The sequence below is a fragment of the Pipistrellus hanaki genome, assembly GCF_964339955.1.
Source record: "Pipistrellus hanaki genome assembly, chromosome: 14".
Taxonomy (NCBI): Eukaryota; Metazoa; Chordata; class Mammalia; order Chiroptera; family Vespertilionidae; genus Pipistrellus; species Pipistrellus hanaki.
Window position 1 is genome coordinate 39,678,683 of NC_140516.1, and position 20,560 is coordinate 39,699,242.

Consider the following 20,560-nt stretch of genomic DNA (forward strand, 5'->3'; position numbering starts at 1 on the left):
TCAGCCTCTTTCTCTCCTCACCCCTTCAAATCCCCAAATCTCAGTGCTCAGTGAGAGTTGGTCAGCAAGGGGCTGGGCAAGAAAAAGTAGATTAGTGAAAAGAAGCCATCCGTGGTCAGTAACCACTCTATTATAGTGTATGATATTGTGCTAAGTGTAATGCTTTGGGTTTAATGCTGCCTTGCCCACAGGAATGTATAATCTCATAAGTAAAAAAAAAATGCTGATTAGAAACACTGTCTTGAGTCATATCCATTAAAGTAATATTTATTAGGGGAACATCAGGAAGTCTATGATGCAATTTTGATCATTTATATTGAACTTCTACAAAATTATTATTTATTTTCTAGTAATTTCGTTGCAATTTCACTTATTCAGAGATCACTGCTGCTGAGTATTGTTTAGAAATGGGGAATGTTTACATAGCCTATCAGAGCAAGGGTTCTTGGGTATTTTGTTCATGGTGGTATCTGTAGGCCCTAGAACAGTGCCTGGCACACTGGGTGTTCAGTAGATGTGGAACAAATGAGTAAGAACACTTTCGCCATTGTACTCCTTCTGGAGAACTGCAGGTGCCACTCTGTCTTGTTGGGTAGGTTCAGGTCAGAGTTGCCCATGAAGGGCTTAGGATGCCCTTTCCTCCAGTTTGGTTGTCACACTTAATGATGCACTTGTTTTGTGGTGGTCGGCTGTTGCCAGGGAACTGAGGAAATGAAAGGAAGGCATTGAAAACAGCTCTTTTGCTCTTCTTTGGGTGGCTATGCCTTAGTGTCCAGGCCTAGGTGGCTGCCATTTGGCCTCTGGGTGAGGACTGTAGCAAGACATGGGGTAGACAGTCTGACCGTGTCTTAAGAACACATATGTGCCAAAGAATGGTTCCCGAGGCCATTCTTCTCTCCGCACATCTCCCCTCTTCTCTTCTCCTTGGCAGTGAGGCTGTGATTCATTCTTTTTGTAAGCCTTGAGGAAATGGCTCAGCTGGCCTGCCCCATTCATTTCCTTGTCAGGAAAGTCGATGTGACCTTGACCGTCAGTGGGAGACCTGAAGCAAGCGCCTAGTATTTGGCTGGATTCACTAATGATTGAAAAATACTTCTGGCAATTCACCATGCTCTGAGTGCTGTGTACTGCTAATTTATTATCCTAGGTGGGGGTGAAAGATACTAATTTGCAAGACTCATTTCTGATTTACCTGGATCACACTAAGCACCGTGCCACTCCCAAGGAGGCCTTTGATAAATATCACTGAAAGAAAATGGTTGAAGAAAATAAGATGATGAGATATACCTGCTTTGAGTCATGGAAACTATACCTAATTTGCACCTTGCGAAGTTAGCAGAAAGTAACTTTGGATTTATAAAGTTCCTCTAAAGATTGTTCTCCTTAAGGAGAGTTATGTCTGCAAGTCCAAATGCAAACATAGGCCCTTTGTCCTCTGCTGGTGTTTTCTTTGTGGAGGATTGCAGGTCAGAGAGCTACTGTGACCTGCCACTTAGGGCAGGTGGCCAGAGAGCTGGCTTACATCACTGACTAGGAAAAGTCAGATTAGGACACCAGCCCCAGGGGCCTTTGCTTTTTTATGCAAAGCTTGCTGTTAAGTGAGCCATTTTCTCCATAAACTGAGCTCAGAGGAGAAGGCATAACAAACCTAAGGCGGGTGAACTTTTCAGAAGCAAGAGTTAGTTTAAATATAGATGATCTGCTTTACTGGCAACTGGGAGGCTGCCGTGGGACTTGTTGTACCTTTTGTAAGACAAGTGAGGAAAGATGTTGGCACCTGTACATGCGCAGTTTGTTTATGAAATAGAAACTCTCCCGTTGAAGCGAGGGCTGGAGAGATCAGTGTCCAAGGTAGGAAGCATGTCCTATCTTAGCTGGGAAAGAGGTGCTTCTGCGCGCCCCCTGCGAACTGTCTGAATCCCTAGGGAAAGTTGGGACAGCTAGAGACTTAAAGCACTATTTGTTGAGCATGGACACTGTCAGGGGGGGCAGGGGGGGCGGGCGCAGGAGGAGGAGGAGAGGTTCTGTGAAACTAAGTCATTTGGCCTGATTTTCTTTCCCGTGGAGGAGAAACAATACCTTGGAGGTTGTAGTGTCCGGTCCTTATTCAGGGAAACGTAGCTCTTCTCAGCTTTAGACTCTTGCTTTATGTACACCCACGCCTGCTCAGAGCCGAGGGGAGCTGATAGGGGTGGGGCCGTTCTGCCCTCCGTCGTAGGCTCCAGCGCGAGGGGGTCCAGGACTGGCCACCGTGGGTCTGCAGCACATCCTGCTCGCCGTCCCCAGCAGCTGCCTGGAGCTTTTTCCGCTGTGCCTGAACTGATGTCATTTCCCCCTTGGCAGACAGCTTCGGCTCTGCTGCGTCTGAGCTATGTCACGAGAAGGTGGGGGTGGGTTGGAGCCAGGCAGTGGGGAGTAGCACGGAGAGCAGGAGGTAGAGCGCCTGCTTGGCCTCAGGACTCTGTTTACGTTCTCTGCTCTGCCCAGGAAGGCTGCTTCGCTGGGGCTGCGGAGCACACAGGCCCACCAGGGGAAATGCTCATTCCGAGAACTTAACTTTTAAAAGCCCTTTGTTGCACACGTTAGTGTGGATGATGCCCTTGCAGGATGCCTTCCCTTTTGGGTCTTAGACAGGTAACGAACTGGCTGTATGTCCGTGGATCCGGTGGGGAAGGGAAGAAGGGTGGGAGCTTGTTTATGGTACTGCTGCTTGGGGTGGAGGTTGGAACCTTTTAGAAAATGTCTCGCAGTTGTAACAGGACAGCTCCCATACAGAGATTTCTAGTCTTCCCTGGGTGTTTATAGCGGCTCCTTACGCCTAGAGCCACCATATTCTTAACTCCCTACATCCCTGAATCTGTCTGGGGCGTCCATTCTGATTTCCCCTTAGACACCGTAAGACCATTTCCAGAGCTTCTTGGAGGAAACAGTTGAGAGAGATTAGGGTGGGGGCGGGGGAGAGGCAGAATGGGATTCTTGATCAGAAACCCTTTTTTATTCCTTCTCCATTTTGATTTGGTTAGCAGAGATTTCTTCACAGTTCCCTGGTTCTAAAGAGATTTCTGAGTGGGGAGAGGGGACCTGTTAATGGAAAGGGCTTTCTCCCTTTAAGCCTGTGGTCAGGGCTGCGTGCCCGAGGGACATCCTGGGCACCGCGGAGGGATGGGGGTGGGATGGACCACCTTTCGGCCTTCTTGACGGATTTTTCAAAACCAGCAGACCCCTACGGCCGAGTCTTGGTTGTTTTGGGAGCTGCTGTTCGAAATAGGGGCACTACATTATAGCTGGTAACCTAGTTGGGATGAGAAAACAGTAGCAAGGGACCAACTGCTGTCTGCTTCGGACACAGCTGTTGCTGACTGTTTGTTCCAGGGCTGCTGAGAGTTGGCCATCCCCACCCCCTCCGTGGTCTGAAAGGCATGTCTGTATCGGAATGCTTAACTGTAACTGGCGGCTGCCACTGTAAGAGGGGGTGGGGAGGGACACACACCCTCTGCTGCCTGTTCCTGGTGAGGCAGAGCCACCGGGAAGATCAGACCTGAAGCCTTAGAGAGTCCCTGTTAAGGACTGCTGGTCTTAAAAGTGCTAGGTGAGCAGATCTCCCTTGAGTTGCCTGAAATTCTTTTAAAAGTAAGCTTCTCTGAATAGCTCCACAGATGTCATTATTGCTCTTGTTGGTCTTCAGTGTTCCTTTAGTGCAGTTGATGAGCAGAGAGTGAGGTCTCATTTGAGCATCTCCTCTGCCACCAAGACTGTCATTTTAACCTACGGGCAGAGTGAGCCCTGGTGAGGCTTTTGAGCAGCATTGGCAAGGGGGTGGGTGAAGCATCCCAGGCTGGGTCAGGTGACAGGGAGAGAGCCTGATGGAGACGAGAGCAGGGCTGGGGAGCCAGAGAGACCGTGTCCATGTCCTGTCTCCACTCAGGTCTCAGCAGGGCAGCCCTGCTTAAATGTTCTGACTCTCATCTTTGAAATGGAAATAATAAAGCCTGCTCAAAGAGTTATTGGGAGGGTTTCACAAAAGAATGTATTTGAAACAGGAGCACTTTGGCGGGCTGAGAGTTGGCATTTCGTTAAAAACAACTGTTATTTTTATCTACTCATTCCTGAAGGATGCAGGACCAAAGGGCCACCAGAAAGCAGAGGGCGGACTATGGCGGGTGTGGGTGGGCAGGAGCTCCTGTGCCAGTCATTTGGTGACTGCTGCTGTGCCTTGGCTGAGAGCTGGGAGATGTATGGACCAGTACACATCTTACGTATTGGGGGCGAGAGGAAGTCCAGCACCCTCCCCTCAGTGAGGTGAGAGGATGCGGTGACGGGAAAGGGCCCGGTTGGTTGTCAGTGAGGAGCACCTCGGAGGTTACTCTTGCTTCTGAACAGGTTCCTGGTAGAAGGCGGGACTAGAGAACCTCTTGGAGGCCCTTTGTGCCCTTGGCTTCTGGGATTCAAGCTTTGCCTTAAAAACCTTGAGTATTTTGGTTACAGAATTTTGTATATTTCTAGCGTTTCTGTGCGATAGTGTAACTATGCTCTTTATTGGACCTATGTAAAAGCCAGCCTTGTAAAGATTACTTGGTGATAATGTTTTTTTTAAAAAATGACATAAACTATATATGCTATTAGTTTTTTTTAAAAATTATCTTTATTGTTGAAAGTATTACATATGTCCTTTTCCCCCCATTGACCCCCTCTACCCCATTCCACTCCCACCCCTTTCTACTCCCCAACCCCCCTTTACCACACTTTATTGTTTGTGAGCTATGCATATATGCTTATCAATTCCCCTGTTAATCTCTCCCCACCCTCCCTGTGCTATTAGTCTTTATTATACATAACATGTATGCACTGTAAAAATATTTTTCCCCTTTTAATCCACAACTCATAATCTTGTTTTATATGATAGTATGATTCTGTTTCTACAAAAGTACATGCTGAGTACTTGCCCCAAATTCTCCAGCTCATTAGGAAAATGGTAGATGACTTTTTTTTTTTTTTTAAAGCTTGAAGATTTTCTCACCTAGACTGCTATGCCTAATGTCTGTGAGAGGAGAGTAGGATTAATTCCAGTTGGGGCATATTTTCTGAGGGTTTTATCCCAGGGACCATATAAGAAAGACATTGCTCTTCTCTGTGTGAACATTTGCATCATCTACCGAATAATGCCGCTGCATGGAGATTTTGGACACTTAATGAATGGGGTTAAGGCACAAAGGATGCTAAGACAAAATAAGCACAGTCCTTACTTTCTGGAAGCTCACACTCTAATGCAGTTCTTAAAATGCATAAAAATCACCTGTGAATCAGGCTATTAAAGTGCAGATTCAGTAGATGTGGGTGTGGGGATATGCATTTCTGTGAAGTTCTTCAGGTGGTTCTGATCCTGGAAATTTCTGGTCACACCTTGAAAGATGCCTCCCCATTCCACCTTCAGTAGCCTGGAAATAGTTACAGTACAATGTGCTGAGACCACACCTGAGGAATCCCCAGGGGTGATAGCTGAGGGCGGGAAAGCATCTAAATCTGGGTGGGGGGTGGGGAAGGGAAGTGGCTTAGAGGCAATATCTGACCTGAATCTTGAAGGATGAGGAGGAGTTTACCAGACATATGAGCTGGAGAAAGAGCCTTCTAGACGGATCAGGTTGGGACTGTTGTTTTTGTTTTCTCCTGTGGATAAGAAGGGAAACCGTCATCTGTGGGTCTTTGTTCAAGAACTTGGCTCACCAGTATTGGTGTCCTGTATGTCACAGAGAAGGAGGAAACATTAGGCACTTCAGGCAAAGTGAGTGTGGCATGAATTCAGTGTCTATAAAGGGCAGGTAGGCCTGTACCTTCCTTCCATTGAGCTGTCTTTACTGTTCTTTGCGTGGAAGAACTAATACAGGGTTGACTAAAGCATAGTTTTTGTGCTTAGAGGAGCTAAAGTTCAGAAGAGAGTTATCTGCTGAACTTTTTAAAAAAATATATATTTTATTGATTTTTTTACAGAGAGGAAGGGAGAGGGACAGAGAGTTAGAAACATCAATGAGGGAGAGTCATCGATCAGCTGCCTCCTGCATACCCCCCATTGGGGATGTGCCCGCAACCAAGGTACATGCCCTTGACGGGAATCAAACCCGGGACCCTTCAGTCCGCAGGCCAACGCTCTATCCATTGAGCCAAACTGGTTTCGGCTACTGAACTTTTTTTTTAATAGTGCGATGTAAATTTTAGATAAAATACACATTTTTAAGCATGCTATTTTAGTTTATTTTTGTATTATCTGGCAAGATCAGAGTTTTCTGGTTAAGGGAAAATCTATCATGTATAGCTAACAGATGGATTACTGATTTTCAGAGAACAAGATTTCAATAGAATGTTCTTCGTCTGCTGATTTACATGAATTTTATTTCCTGTTTGACTCAGAAGGCATTGATTTTATAATGCTGAAGGATTCTTATGACCAATAGTCTGTATCTGAAAAGTGTTGTGCACCTATTTTGTTCAAAACACATTGTGCATACAAATACGTATAAACTCTGTCCCTGCCCTCAAGGTTTACAGTCAAGTAGGGGAAATAGAACAAGTGCGCAGGGAACTGGAACATTCGGCAGGTGAAGCTGAGTAACATGGGAGAGGAGCAGAGTGCTCTGTGAGTGAAGAGGAGTGAAGAAGTAGCTTTCTACTGGTGGCCCTTTCCACGGTCCAGTAGTCTCAGTGGCACTCACTGTAGGGCCAGTTGAAGATAAGTTCTAGTCGATGGGATGCAGGCTAGATCCATCAAGACAATAATTTATATCTTGTACCTCAGAATGTTGTGGGAGGGGCTCACTGCACCCCAACTTGTCCTCACCAATAAAGTAAGTTGGCCTCTGATACTAGAAATGAGTAGTCTCCAATAAAGCTGGGGTAGGTCTGGGGCTCTCTCAGGCAGTATGCTCTTTCCATGTTAGAATTTGTCATGGAGCCAAAACCGGTTTGGCTCAGTGGTAGAGCGTCAGTCTGCGGACTGAAAGGTCCCAGGTTCGACTCCGGTCAAGGGCATGTACATTGGTTGCGGGCACATCCCTGGTGGGGTGTGTGCAGGAGGCAGCTCGTCGATGGTTCTCTCTCATCGATGTTTCTAGCTCTCTATCCCTCTCCTTTCCTCTCTGTAAAAAATCAATAAAATATATTAACAACAACAACAAAGAATTTGTCATGGATAGGGACATCTAAGAGGAACCAACACCTGGCCCAAGGGGCTCTTTGCAGTCTTGAAAGGGGGAGCCGGTACTTACAGGTCCTTGCTTGGCCGGATGCTTGCTGGATTGTCAGGTCATCCAGATGTTGAACCCCACTTGCTCCCTTGCATGGTCAGAGATCTTAGGGTCTTACAAGGACACACTGAAAACCCTTTGGTGATAGCCAGCCTAAAGCTGCAAGGTGGGAGCTCTGACTAGGAAGAGGGAATGTGCCAACGTCTAATTTACTCACAAACTACTGGATATTATCCGACATTTACATGATACTTTAAAAATATATATTTTTATTGATTTCAGAGAGGAAGGGAGATGAAGAGATAGAAACATCAGTGATGAGAGAGAATCATTGATTGGCTGCCTCTTGCATGCCCCCCACTGAGGATCGAGCCCATAAGCCAGGCATGGGCCCTGAACAGAAATCGAAGCATGACCTCTTACTTCATAGATTGATGCACAACCACTGCGCCACGCCAGCCGGGCTCACATGTTACTTTTATTATTTCATCAAGACAGGATGTAGGCAGTCTTATCTCCTTTCTGCTGTGAGGAAACTGAAACTCAAGCAGTTCTCTCTTCAGGACCTCACAGCGAATGGTGTACCTGGGCCAGGCCTTCTCAGTGCGGTCCTGCTCTTACGTATTGCCCTGGTGTGGTACCAGCACCAAGACCTCTGTGCATGTCCTGGGCTCAGCAGAGGACTAAGTATTGACTTCCAGTCACCATTCCCCTCTTTGTGTGCTTAGCCTCTCTCTACCAGGTTCAGGACAAATTGAGCAAGATCCTGCTCGGAAGGTAACTGGCTGTATATGGTACAGCACACGCCAGGTGACACTTGTTTGTGCTACCTAAGGTTGGAGCCAAAACTCTTCTTGGAACTGACTTGTAAAAGTCTAATGACGGCATCACAGAACACCTCAGTTCACTATTGTCCCCAAAAGGTGAGAAAGGGTGGCTGTCATCTAAGCCTTTTCAGGTGAATTTTTTTTTTTAATCCTCACCTGACGATATTTTTCCACTGATTTTTAGAGAGAGAGAGAGAGAGAGAGAGAGAGAGAGAGAGAGACAGAAACACCAATGTGATAGACACATCCACTGCCGCAGAAGCCCTAACCAGGGCTGAGGATTGAGCCTGCAACCAAGGTATATATATACCCTTAACTGGGAATCGAACCATAAGTTGACACTAACCACTGGACAAACTGGCCAGGGCTTCAGGTGGATTTTTGAACCCCAACCATCTTTATTATAAGAAGATACTTTTTAAAAGGAATCTGGCCTGTTCTCATCACATTCCTGTTATCAAAGCAAAGTGAAACCAGTGGACTGGACGATACGTTAGTGGAAAAGGAGACTGTCTGCTGATTTTGAAACTTTTACCCAGGATGGAGCCAAAGAAAACATTTACTTTCTCCAGTGACATCCCAGGAGTTTGATCCACCCCTTCCCTCCCCTTTCCCTTGAAGAGGTGAATTTTAGTCCAGAAAAACAGTAATTTTAGGCTACTTAAAAAACTGGGCTGTAAAATATCTCTGTTCGATTCCCTACCAACCAAATACTAGTTTCTTAACTCTATCTCCTCCCTTCCCCCTCTCCCCAGCAAGCCCTTCTTGACTGTGCTAATCTATAGTTGAAATAACCCAGCAGGTTGACCTGTTTTTGCCATTTCTGTGCCCCTCTGTAGCCATTGCTTCCTTGGGCAGAGCTCAACTGGGCTCGAACCCTGGACCTCACACGAGGCCTCTGTTGCCAGTTGTTGGAAATGGTGATTCAGTCTGAGGTGACTGGCTTGAATTATCTTGTTCTTTTAACTAAAAGGGAGCGGAGGGGCAGTGGTGGGAAGCTGTGTGCATTTTATAATAGGAGGGTGGGAGACATGCTTTGAGAATGGCTGGAATAGGACACAGTGCCTTCTTTTCCTGAAAGTGGCTGAGGGTTTGCTGGGTGGGACTGTGTTGCATGAAGACACTGGTTCCCTTGGGCACTGCATCCAGGAGGCCAGAGTATTTATTATCGTTTGGTTCTCTTGTTTAGCACCCTCCTCTCAGGAGCTTCCACTAACCTGTGACACACGGTCTCATTCATAGTTTTATATACCGCCCACCTTATCGTGTGGTGCGGTTTCCATCAAGGTTTGGAAATCCCTAGTTACCCACCAAGCTGTGATGTGAATACCTGTGACCTCCCACTCTGGGTGTGGCTCTGGAGTGTGGTGAGGAGGCCCAGGATAGGCTGGGGCAGGCTGCCAGCAAAAATAGAATGTGCAATCACTCCCCTGTCTCTGGGTGAGGTTCCAGAATAAATCTGGGCCAGGCATAGATTTTGCTGGGTTGCTGTAAACCTGTCATGACCAGAAAACCCTGGGGAGGTCCCTCAGCGGTGATGTGAAATCACATCACCACCGCCTAAGAGTTGGAGGATCCCTTCCCGTACCGCATAGCTAAGAGGCACAGGGAGTGCGGGGCAGAATCAGGAGTTCCTTGACTGAGTCACCAGGATCAGTACTTTCCGGAGGTTTTGCTAGGGTAGGTGCATTTGAGAGACTGACATGAGTCCTGTGCTCAGGGAACTTACAGTGGTTGGGGAGCCCCTGAGGCCACCAGGCAACAAGACTGGATGGAACAAGATCTGCACGAAATGGTGGGGTAAACTTTGTCTGGAACAGTGGTTCTGAAACTAGGGGAAGTTTCCCCCCCCCTCTCCAGGGGACATCTGGCAACGTTTGGACACTGTTGGTTGTTACAAGGAGGGTGGGGTGTTGCTACCTTCTTCTATCAAGTAAAAGCCAAGGACACTGCAAATAAACATCCTGGAAAGCATAGGACAGTTCTCACAGCAAAGAATGATCTGGGCCCAAATGTCAATGGTGCCAGAAAGTCTGGGTGGGAAAGTACGATCCAGCCCTCTGGCCCTATCCTGTTGCTCAGTGGTGAGAGCGTCTGCCTGCTGACTGAAGGGTCCTGGGTTCAATTCTAGTCAAGGGCACATACCTCAGTTGCAGGCTTCCTGGCTCTGGTTGGGGTGCATGTGGGAGGCAACCAATCGATGTTTCTCTCTCTCCCTCTCCCTTCCATTCTCTCTTTAAAAAAAAAAATCAATGGAGCCTAAACCGGTTTGGCTCAGTGGATAGAGCATTGGCCTGTGGACTGAAAGGTTCCAGGTTCGATTCCAGTCAAGGGCATGTACCTTGGTTGTGGGCACATCCCCAGTGGGGAGTGTGCAGGAGGCAACTGATCGATGTCTCTCATCAATGTTTCTCTCTATCCCTCTACCTTCCTCTCTGTAAAAAATCAATAAAATATATTTAAATAAAATTAAAAAAATCAATGGAAAAAATATCCTCCAGTGAGGTACAAATATATTTAAACAAAAAAATAAAAATAAGATCCAGCCCTCTGGAACTGACATTTCATCACTTAATCTGAATAATCTGGATAAGCAACCCCCTGCAGGGTAGGATCCCAGTAGTGCCTAAATAACTTCATACAGCTTAAAGACCAGTTAGGCAGGCTATGGTTATTTTAATGGCAGGCTGTAATTCAAGCCAGGTGCCTATTGCTGTGTCTTGGGTAGGTGCACGTGAGAGATTGACATCCTTTTTCTAAATCACCTTTTACTCTTTAAGTATGAGGTCTTAGAGTTCAGAAAGTTCTTTAGAGTTATTCAGCATCTTTTGGAGAAGAAGCCTCTGGATTCTGAAGATTTAAAAAAAAAAATTGTATCTGTTTGTAGGGAGACCGTTTTTAATGTGGCCCTTTGCCGAGGTAGAAGTAAACCGTTTCCGTGAACAGTGTTGAACTTTTTATTGGCACTAGATCTCTGGTACTTGTCTCTAGACCAACAGGCACACAGACAAGTCCCATTATTCTTTAGCTCCCAAAAAAAGTCTGCCGCGGCAGGATAGAGCTGCTGGCAAAAAAAAAAAAAAAGGGGGGGGGGGGTTAAATTTAGAATTTTGCTTAAAATGAGGACTGTACCCATGTGTGCTCTTCACTGTAAATGAAATTGGTGTATCTCTTTTAAAGCACATTAGCAACAAATTAACTTGTACCTTCAGTATTTCAGATCCCTTTCAGAGAAGTAATTTATTTGATCAAGAGCCATGTTCAAGATATAACAAAGACTTTGATGAGCTAAAAACCAGTCATAGAAATAATATTGAACCACAAGCCAGAAGACCAGGGATTTAAGGATACCAGTTCTGTCATCTGCAGTCTTATGCTAAGTGTTAGTTCCTTATCCATAAAATATGGGTAAACATTAAATAATTTTTTTTATTGATTTGAGAGAGAGAGAGAGAGAAACATCAATTTGTTGTTTCACTTATTTTTGCATTTATTGGTTGCTTCTTGTGTGTTCCCTGACTGGTGATCGAACCCACAACCTTGGCATATTGGAAAGACACTGTAACTGGCTGAGCTGCCTGGCCAGAGATAAACTTTAAAAAAAAAAAAATTTTTTTTGTTTTAATCTTTATTGTTGAAAATATTACAGATGTCTCCTTTTCCCTCCCATTGACCCCCTTCTCTCCAGGCCTTCCCAGCACTATTGTCTGTCCATGGTTTTTGTTGTTGTGTGTTTTCTTTTAACTTAACTTAACAGAACTTAGTACGAAGTTCCTCAAAGGCCAAGTTCACATCTTACCGGTTGTTTTTGTGCCTGTCACCATATAGTAGGAAAGTTTAGGTTAAGCCCTAAACATAAAATTCTTTCCACTAAAATTTGGGCTTTAGGTTGAGAAAACTTGTTCTAGCTGTGTGACCACTCTAAACTAGTTCCCTCATTTCCTATAAAGGGGAATATACGACATATATAAAAATGCCCAGCCAAATGCTTAATTAACACAGACACTGAGCAGAACTTGGCTCTCTGTCGCATCTCTTGAATGTTAAGATGTGAATGTTAAGAGGGCCCCCCTTTCTTGCATACGGGAAATACCTCTGCAGAATCAGGAAAACTGATTTTCCTGATTCTGCAGAGGCATTTCCCGTATGCAAGAAAGGGAGGCCCTCTTTGTCCGGGTACCCGTTTCACATGCCTGTGTAAGGTGTTTCTTGAGCTTCAGCATAGAGATGTCTGCTGTTTATATTTGGGCCTCTACAGCATGTCTTAATCTCAAATCTATTACTGAACATGAAAGCAAGAGAAGCTAATCAGATGCCTACAGGGGCCAGACAGTGACGTGCTTGAGTCAAGTAGATGAGATATTTAGACCGTAGGGATTGTGGGGGAGGCTGTGGTGGAGCCAGAACTCATGAACATCTGTGACTCAGCCTAATTTGGCTTAAGGCCCTAATATATGGGTCCTGGATTTTCAAGAGCATCTGGAAATCAGAATTTCTGTATCAATTGTTCTCATTTTAAAATGTTATACAGATACTTTAATTTTTTAAAACATCGGGAAACAAGTACCATGTGGATATAGAATTGATTAGTAGGAGGCCCATTGTGTCCTGAGGTCCACCAGTTTGCAAGTCCCCACTTTTAACAGGAGAGTCAGTGATACAACATGGGAAGGAAAGGACTACCCTCATAGGACCAACTGTGGACACATGCAGTCTGCTGCTGAATTGCCCACCTGCTCTGTCACATGCTGCCTGCTATTTTGTTTCTCGGCTGTCTGCACCAGCTCTTGCTGAAATGCCACATTTCTCGTATTTATCTGTGAGGAAACCAATGATGAGCCCTGGCTGGTGTGGCTGAGTTGGTTGAGCTCATCCCATGTACCAAAAGGTCACTCACCGGTTTGATTCCTGATCAGGGCACATACTCAGTTGTGGGTTTGATCCCTGGTCGGGGAGGCAACCAATCAATGTTTCTCTCTCATATCGATGTTTCTCCCCCATTTTCTCCACCTCTCCCTTCCTCTCTCTAAAATCAATTAAAAACAATTTTTAAAAAGAAAAGAGGTGTATCTCTTAAAAAAGAGAGACCAGTGATGAGGGATGGTCAGGGGGTACCATGAGGTAGGACTGCTTTTCCTTCTAAATATCAGGAGGGGTGGGGGGAAGAGTGACACGTTAATCCAATGTCCAGTACTGCTGCAGCCCGCCAGACCCTGCAGGCCTGCTTGCACTGACAAGTAGCCTTTAATAAAACCATGGGATATGTTGCAACTTCCAGTCTTTGCTCTGAGATTTTCCTACCAGGGTCAAGTGGCTTTATCTGAGTTTGTTATTCAGGTTCCTAAGAGCAACACAGGAAATGGATTTTAATTTATTTGCTGGCTGCTCTGTTTGGGGGCTATTTAATGAGGATCCAGTTTCAGTGCAGCTTTGGCAGCAGCAGTGCTGGAGTTGATAGGAATGCACCCAGCTGACATATTGCTTTAAAAAATCATGCTTGTGGTATACTATATGTATATTTGTATGGATTGAGGTAGAGAGGTTATAAATAATTTAATGTCTTGATTCAAAAATGGCTATTCTTGGGGGAAACTATGTTGGGATGTGTTTGAGATTCTAGAAAAAGAATATTAGACTAGTGCACTTTTAGGGGGCAAGAACTGTGTGTATTTTACGTTTATTATAAATCTAGGGCAGTGCTTCTCAAACTTGAATATATGTGAGCATAATCAGGGAAGTATGTTTTATTTATTTATTTATTTATTTATTTATTTATTTATTAAGAGAGGGAAAGGGATAGAAACATCAATGATGAGAGAGAATCATTGATCTCTCTCCTGCATACCCCCTCTTCCCCTCAGGATTCACTGTTTTGTCCTTCCTCAGATTCTTGGAGTGCCATTCTTTAAGAGAAGAGCGATATATTTATTCCAGGAGGCCCTCACAGGTTGAAGTAAATGCACCCCTGTCCCTGCTGCATCAGGGGCTTTTGGGACCACCTTTCAGCAGCACACACTTTAGCCAAGTCTGGAGGCAGCAGTTGCTCCCATTGATTCTAGGATGTTCTCAAGTCTTGCCAGTAGCTCCAGTCTTCAGCTTTACCCTGAACGGCACTTTACAGCTAGAGGGTGGGAGACTGGGTGTTCCTGAGCCCAGCAAGCTGGTGTCCAGCAGTCTTCAGGGCACACTATCCAATTTGAGGGATGAGGCTGAATCTTGTCAGATAAGATTTACTGGTTTGGTTAGGGAAACCTGCCCCATGCTATTTGTTTTTTTTGGAAAATTACTGAACTTAATCGAACATCATAAAAGTTATTTCCTAATATACCAGTCCATACAAAGCAGAGTCTTGGCTAACTTCTTAGCACTGGCCTGCCCTTCCTTTGTCTTAGCTCCTTTAGCTAATAAAGCTAAAAGGTGTCATTGTCATATACAGAGCACACTGTTACTGGGATAAAAGTAGTATATAACAACCCCTACCCTCAGACTGTGGGAGGTTAGACTAAGGGATAGGCCAGGACTCCTTGCGGAATCAATCATCCCTCTGTCAGAGCTTACCTTCCTTTACTCCCAGTTCTTCTGTAACTTCAAAATATGTGCCTTTGGACAATTGCACTCATTTTCCCATCTCTTCAGAAGTATTAGGGGTTGAAACCGGTTTGGCTCAGTGGTAGAGCATTGGTCTGCGGACTGTAAGGTCCCAGGTTCGATTCCTGTCAAGGGCATGTACATTGGTTGCGGGCACATCCCCGGTAGGGGGTGTGCAAGAGGCAGCTGGTTGATGTTTCTCTCTCATCGACGTTTCTCGCTCTCTATCCCTCTCTCCTCCTCTCTGTAAAAAACCAATAAAATATATTTAAAAAAAAAAGTATTAGGGAAAAGTGAACTTAACTTTCTTATTGTAAAGTACAGTGTGTCCCCCCAAATGTACCAATGCGCTAGTCTGCCCTCTCTCTCTTGGAGGATTCTCACTTTATGCTGGTGCTTCCTTCCAAGTCCCTGTTTCAGGTAGGCCCAAGAGCAGTAAACAGCCACTTTCCAGGGCAGCTGGGAAGGCTTGACCTCATTTACCAGTGTAGTTTCCCGCATTTTTGGCTCCTAGGGATCCTCCTTGCTTTCTTGAAAGCTCAGCTGTGTAATTAAAAGTATATTGTTATGTAGCCAGCATTTCTAGGGGTTCTGACAGGAGATTTTTTAAGTTACCTACCCAGCAGTAGTGCCAGAAGCAGGATCTCTTCCCTGAGAATCGCTAGCTCATTGCTGTAGGTGTAGCATCCAGCACAGTGCCTGGCACCTGGGGAAAGGGTTTCAATACATATTTGATTTGTGGAATTGGGCATTTCCATTAGAAACTGTTTATTTTCCCTGTAAAGAAAGCCCGAAGTTGTGCTCCAAATTCATTCATCTTTAGCAGCCAAAATAGTTAGTGTCCTGTGCCTGAACATCCTGTGAAGCATGAGTTTTCCTATTTTTTTTACTTTGAAACTTTAAAAACTTCAGTGCTTTCTTAAGAACATGAAGATGCTGTTGCCAGTTGCTAGCAGATTTTTCCAGCCCCATAAATTGGCAAATTAAAAACATCCCTGGGCAACTATTACTGCCCAGTGTCTCTTTTTATGCTGGCACTTTGAAAGTTCTTGTGCTGATTAAATTGACCTTTACAGTGGCTCAGCTAAGAATAGCAACTATAAGACCTGGAAACTCTTAAGGAAAATGTTGTTAGTCCCACAGTTTATGCTGCCACCAAAGAGATGAGATAATTTTTTGCATATGTGCAAAAGGCACGCTGTTCATCCTTTTCCATTGTAATAAATGTTCTTTCCAGTTCGGTGTTGGTCATTCTTGCTTCTTCTCTGTGCCTGTGCTTTTTGTTGAGTGACCAGAGGTGCCCCGTGTCTTGGAGTCGGTCACTGTGGTACCAGGGCTTGAAGGCACCTACCTGTAAACACGAGGATCCCAGTGGTCATTGCCACAGTCCTCCCTGAGGTAAAAGACCTCAGCCTAAAAGCACAAGTTATTTGCACAAAGTTCATTTATGTGAAGTTTTACCTTTCTAGCATTTTTTGGCCTTCGTGTTTTATGCAGATGAAAACTGCATAAAGGAAGGAGGTATCTTTAAAATGCTCTGAAAACAAACAAATTAATAAAATGCAGTCTGATCTTGTCACCTCCTTGCGAGGTCTGGTTCCCGCTTACCTAACTTTCCTAACTGCTTCCTCGACCATGCCTAGCTAAAGTGCTTTGCTTGTTTCCTTTCCTCAGCCTGTAACGTTCCTTCTGTCCCTCTTCCCTGGTTACTAACTTTCCAGCCATCCTGACGATCTCAGTTCCGCTTTACCTTCCTCCCAGAAGCTGTTCTGGACCTTTTTATGTGGTTACATTATTATTATTGCTATTATTATTTTCCTGAGACTGCAAGCTTCGCAAGGACAGGGATCATGACATTGTTTAGCCATTTTTCTATTGTGTTGCCCACCTCCAGCTCAGTGCTGAGGCAGGTTACCCAGTAAACGTTGAAGAAAGGAAGGTAGACCCAGTGTTCACACTGGGATGCAACACCAGTGTGGAACACAGAAAGCCAGTATGTGAAAGTGTGACCCTTTGAGCAAAGAAAGGAGGAGTCCCGTGTCGCCTCTCCTCGCTGCCAAGTAGAAAAGGAAAGATCCTGCTCTCAAAGTCAAAGAGCCGTACAGAACAGGATCCTTATCTTTTCCACAAAGGCACAATGTTGATTTTATTTTATTTGGGGCTTTTATTAGATTTATTTAAGCAACTGAAGTAGTAAAAGCAACTGAAAAAGTACAACTTCAACCAAAGAGGCTCTCCTATATAATAAAGAGGGAATATGCTAATTGACCACCACACCCTCACAAATATGTCAACCCACAGCCAATAGGGAGAGAATATGCTAATTGACTGCCATGCCCTCAAAGATGGTGGCGCCCAATCCCCTCAGCTCCGCTGGGGCGGCAGGTGCGTGGCCCTGCCAGGCCCGGCCTGGGCACTGTGCTTATACTGGGAGTGGGGGAGGAGGATAAGGAGACAAGAGCTCCTGTCCATAGGGCGAGTGCAGCTCATTCTCTGGTTCCCCTCTGCAGAAAGGGGTGGGAGGGACAATTACTGGTCACTCCTCAAGAGCTGGCTTGACCAACGTATGTGTGTTAAAGTGCTTACAGATGCTTGGGAGAAAAGCAAAGGATGATCATAAAGGGTGCTGAGAATTTTCCATATTTGAAGTTTCCATTACATGTTCTCCAGCTCCTTTTCTTATTCTTTGTGTCTCTGGACTAGCCAGTGAACTTTCCTATTCTGAAAGAGTTCTAAGTGAATTCAAAGTGCTGTTTGGATGATCTTTCATGCTGACAATCATGGTTCACAAAATAATATTGATATTAAAAGCTCAGAGAAGTTAAGTAACTTACCCACGCTCACACAGTTAATAAGCATGGTGGGCTTAATAAGTTAATAAACTGGGTTTTGAACCCAGGCCTGACTAACTCTTAATCACTTCTGCCTGACAGATCTTGAGCCATGTGAGGTCTGGGAGAGTCCACTGGGTAACCCACTGTTAAGCCATTCTTTACAGGAGAGGGTGGGAAGCACCAGGCGGCATTTGCACACGTCACTGTTCTTTGCTGTCACTGTGAATGAGAGGAGACAGATTACAGGAGCTCTTGAGTTGACTCAAGGCTGTTATGTCAGAGGGATGGGTGGTGTGTAGGATAATAAAGCCTTACTTAGGGTTGAAGGGGACATTAGAAAGCATCTTAATAAGTCTTAGGACCACTGAGGAACTTAACCAAAGTTCTGTTCCTCTATTGTGGCAGAGCTGGGAGCAAATGCAAGGCACCTGGATATTTTTTCTCACACCAGCAAGTCTCTGGAGGAGTTCACCTTGACACGTCTCACTACCCCAATCTTTCTTTTTTTCTTTGCTAAAGGTCCATGAGCTCACTTATATATTCCCATTCCTTAACTGCCCACCGTCTTTCCTTCTCCTGCAGCAGAAAATGACAGTTCCCATAATCAAACCTTCCCAGGCAGCGTGGGCACTCTGTCTGGGGGCAGAGGAAGGACAGATGAGATATATAGTTAGTGTTGGGAGAACTCTGTATGGAAGGATGCTGTCCCTGGCAAAAAGCCTGGGCTCCTGTTTATATCAGGCTTCCTGCCTCGGGAGGGAAGAGCCGGGAGAAAAGCTGACACCAGTCGGTCATGAGGATGCCACTTGTCTAGATTTCAGACATGTTCCATTCCACACCTCACTTAGGACCAGTTGGCTACTGTGTTCAGAGCCTGGACCTCATCTGGTACATTTTCCCGAGGCAGAAATATCACTGGATTCTTTAATGTGTCAGGGTATAGACAGCACAGCCTCTATGTGGACTTTTTTTTGTTGTTGTTTGTGTGTTTTTTTTATTATTATTTAATATATTTTATTGATTTTTTACAGAAAGGAAGGGAGAGGGATAGAGAGTTAGAAACATTGATGAGAGAGAAAACGTCGACCAGCTGCCTCCTGCACCACCCCCACCAGGGATGTGCCCGCAACCACTGTACATGCCCTTGACCAGAATCGAACCTGGGACCTTTCAGTCTGCAGACCGATGCTCTATCCACTGAGCCAAACCGGTTTCGGCTATGTGGATGTTTTTAAACTGTGCTTTTGTGAGCCAGTGTCAGAAGAACGGTATTTCCAGGCTTGTTAGACTTGGGTTTGGGGTGTTTGTTTGTTTGTTTGTTTGTTTTTTAGAATAAGAGAAAGGGAGAAGGAAAGACAGATAGAAACATCAGTGATGAGAGAGAATCATTAATTGGCTGCCTCCTGCACCATCCCCACTGGGGATCAAGCCTGCAACCCAGGCATGTACTCTGACTGGGAATCAAACTGTGACCTGGATCATAGGTCGACTCTCCAACACTGAGCCATGCCGGCCAGGCTGGGAGAAACTTTTTGATATCTTTATGAAAGCAGCGTCTTACTCTGAAGTCAGAGAGCGTATGTTCTAGCAAAAGTGAGCACAGATCTGCTTTCTCCAGGTGCTCCAGGCCTCACAGGTGATTGTATTCTGTATATGGTATACACAGGAAGGCAAAGACAGAAGAATTGTTTACAATATTGTGAAACCCTCATTGTCAGAGTTTACAAATGCCTTTCCCATGTTTCTTCTTCCTAAACCCCTTTACACGGGGGTGTATGATTCTTTAAAGACCAGGAAACACCTGAGGATGTGTGGTGGAAACCTGCACTGAGCCAGGGATCTGGTTTTTAGCCCTTCTTATGGCTTCAGGTACCTGTATTGTTGCTTTCTGGCCCCTATCCCTGTAGAGAGTCACTGGCATGCTTTGTTTATACCCTTGGCCAAGTAGATAGACTAGGAAAGCCAGGTGCAGAGAGCATGAACCGACCATGTGACTTAGGTTTCCACTGGCAGGCCTCTTCCCGGATGTGTGCTGTGGGCAGGGTCAGCCTGAGTAGCAGCAAATACAATACTGGGGTTTGAGTTTCTTTGCTGAGTAGGGTTTTTTTCCTTCTTAACTCTGAGCTTTCTGAGGATAGGAACAATGTCTTCTTTATGTATCTTTGCATAGTCCTCTTACCCAGCTCAGTGCTTAGCACAAAACAGTGTTCAGTAAATACACGTGTCACTTCTTTAGAATAAAGAAATGTTGAAAGCCAGATAGAGCAAGTGATTGATTTACAGGTCTCATCATATACGTTGTGGTCCAGAGAATATTTTGGGCTGAAGTTCAGGTTGGCTGGTGGGGTATTTCATATTTAAAGTGTGAAGTGTAAAAAATCTTTTTCACCTCCGTTTCCATTCCCCAGTGCTGTGAATAGAATTAGGCAAAAAATGGCTAGATGGTTACCCAGCAGTACCTTTTCTGTAGCTGTCCCTGAGAAGGGACAATATGAATCCTGTATCCAGTCAAGATTACTAAGAGATCATTCAATATGCTAAAAATGATCTAGCAAATTGAATTTGGACTAGGTCACTTGAGCAGGCCACCTCTGAAGAGTGAAGAATTTAGTAGCTGGTTTTTTAGCCTTTGTTTGAATCACAGTGTAATTAACCTTGGAGATCTTGTGTTTTGAAGGGAGGATGGAATGCCTGACTAGATGCTAATCCTAATCTTAGAATCCATACTGTATTAATTATTCCAGGAACTTTCACAGAAAAGCTGGTTTTATTTAAAACCACTGCTAATTACAGGAGAATCATCACCTTGCTACCAGCTGAGTTTAAATAACACTGGAATATACAGTGTTTCTGCTTGGATATAAAGAAAATGACATAACCCTTTCCTGTCTGAGAAGAATTCTGCTCTTTACCAGTCAGCTGTGTGTGCTGAATCCTCTTCCCTTTTTTTTTTTTTTTTTTTTTTTAATGTGGACCTTAAAAAAATAATTGATTCGGGGGGGGGGGAGGGGGGAGAGGAAGGAGAGAAACATTGATGTGCCATTCCACTTATTTAAGCATTCATTGGTGGACACTT

The 20,560-nt window shown here is 44.9% G+C and overlaps 1 protein-coding gene across 2 annotated transcripts in view; it reads left to right on the forward strand.

Annotated features, from left to right (window-relative positions):
• Nucleotides 1-20,560, forward strand: part of WBP1L (WW domain binding protein 1 like) — a 53,796-nt gene that overhangs the window by 17,480 nt on the left and 15,756 nt on the right. The window contains exon 1 of one of the 2 annotated variants that reach the window (XM_084903882.1): nucleotides 2,409-2,634. The exons of the other annotated variant lie outside the window; for it this stretch is intronic. Within the exon in view, the coding sequence (XP_084760008.1) occupies nucleotides 2,608-2,634 (27 nt within the window). The 5' untranslated portion in view covers nucleotides 2,409-2,607. Of the gene's footprint in view, nucleotides 1-2,408; nucleotides 2,635-20,560 lie in introns of those variants that run through there. 2 annotated transcript variants of the gene reach the window in all.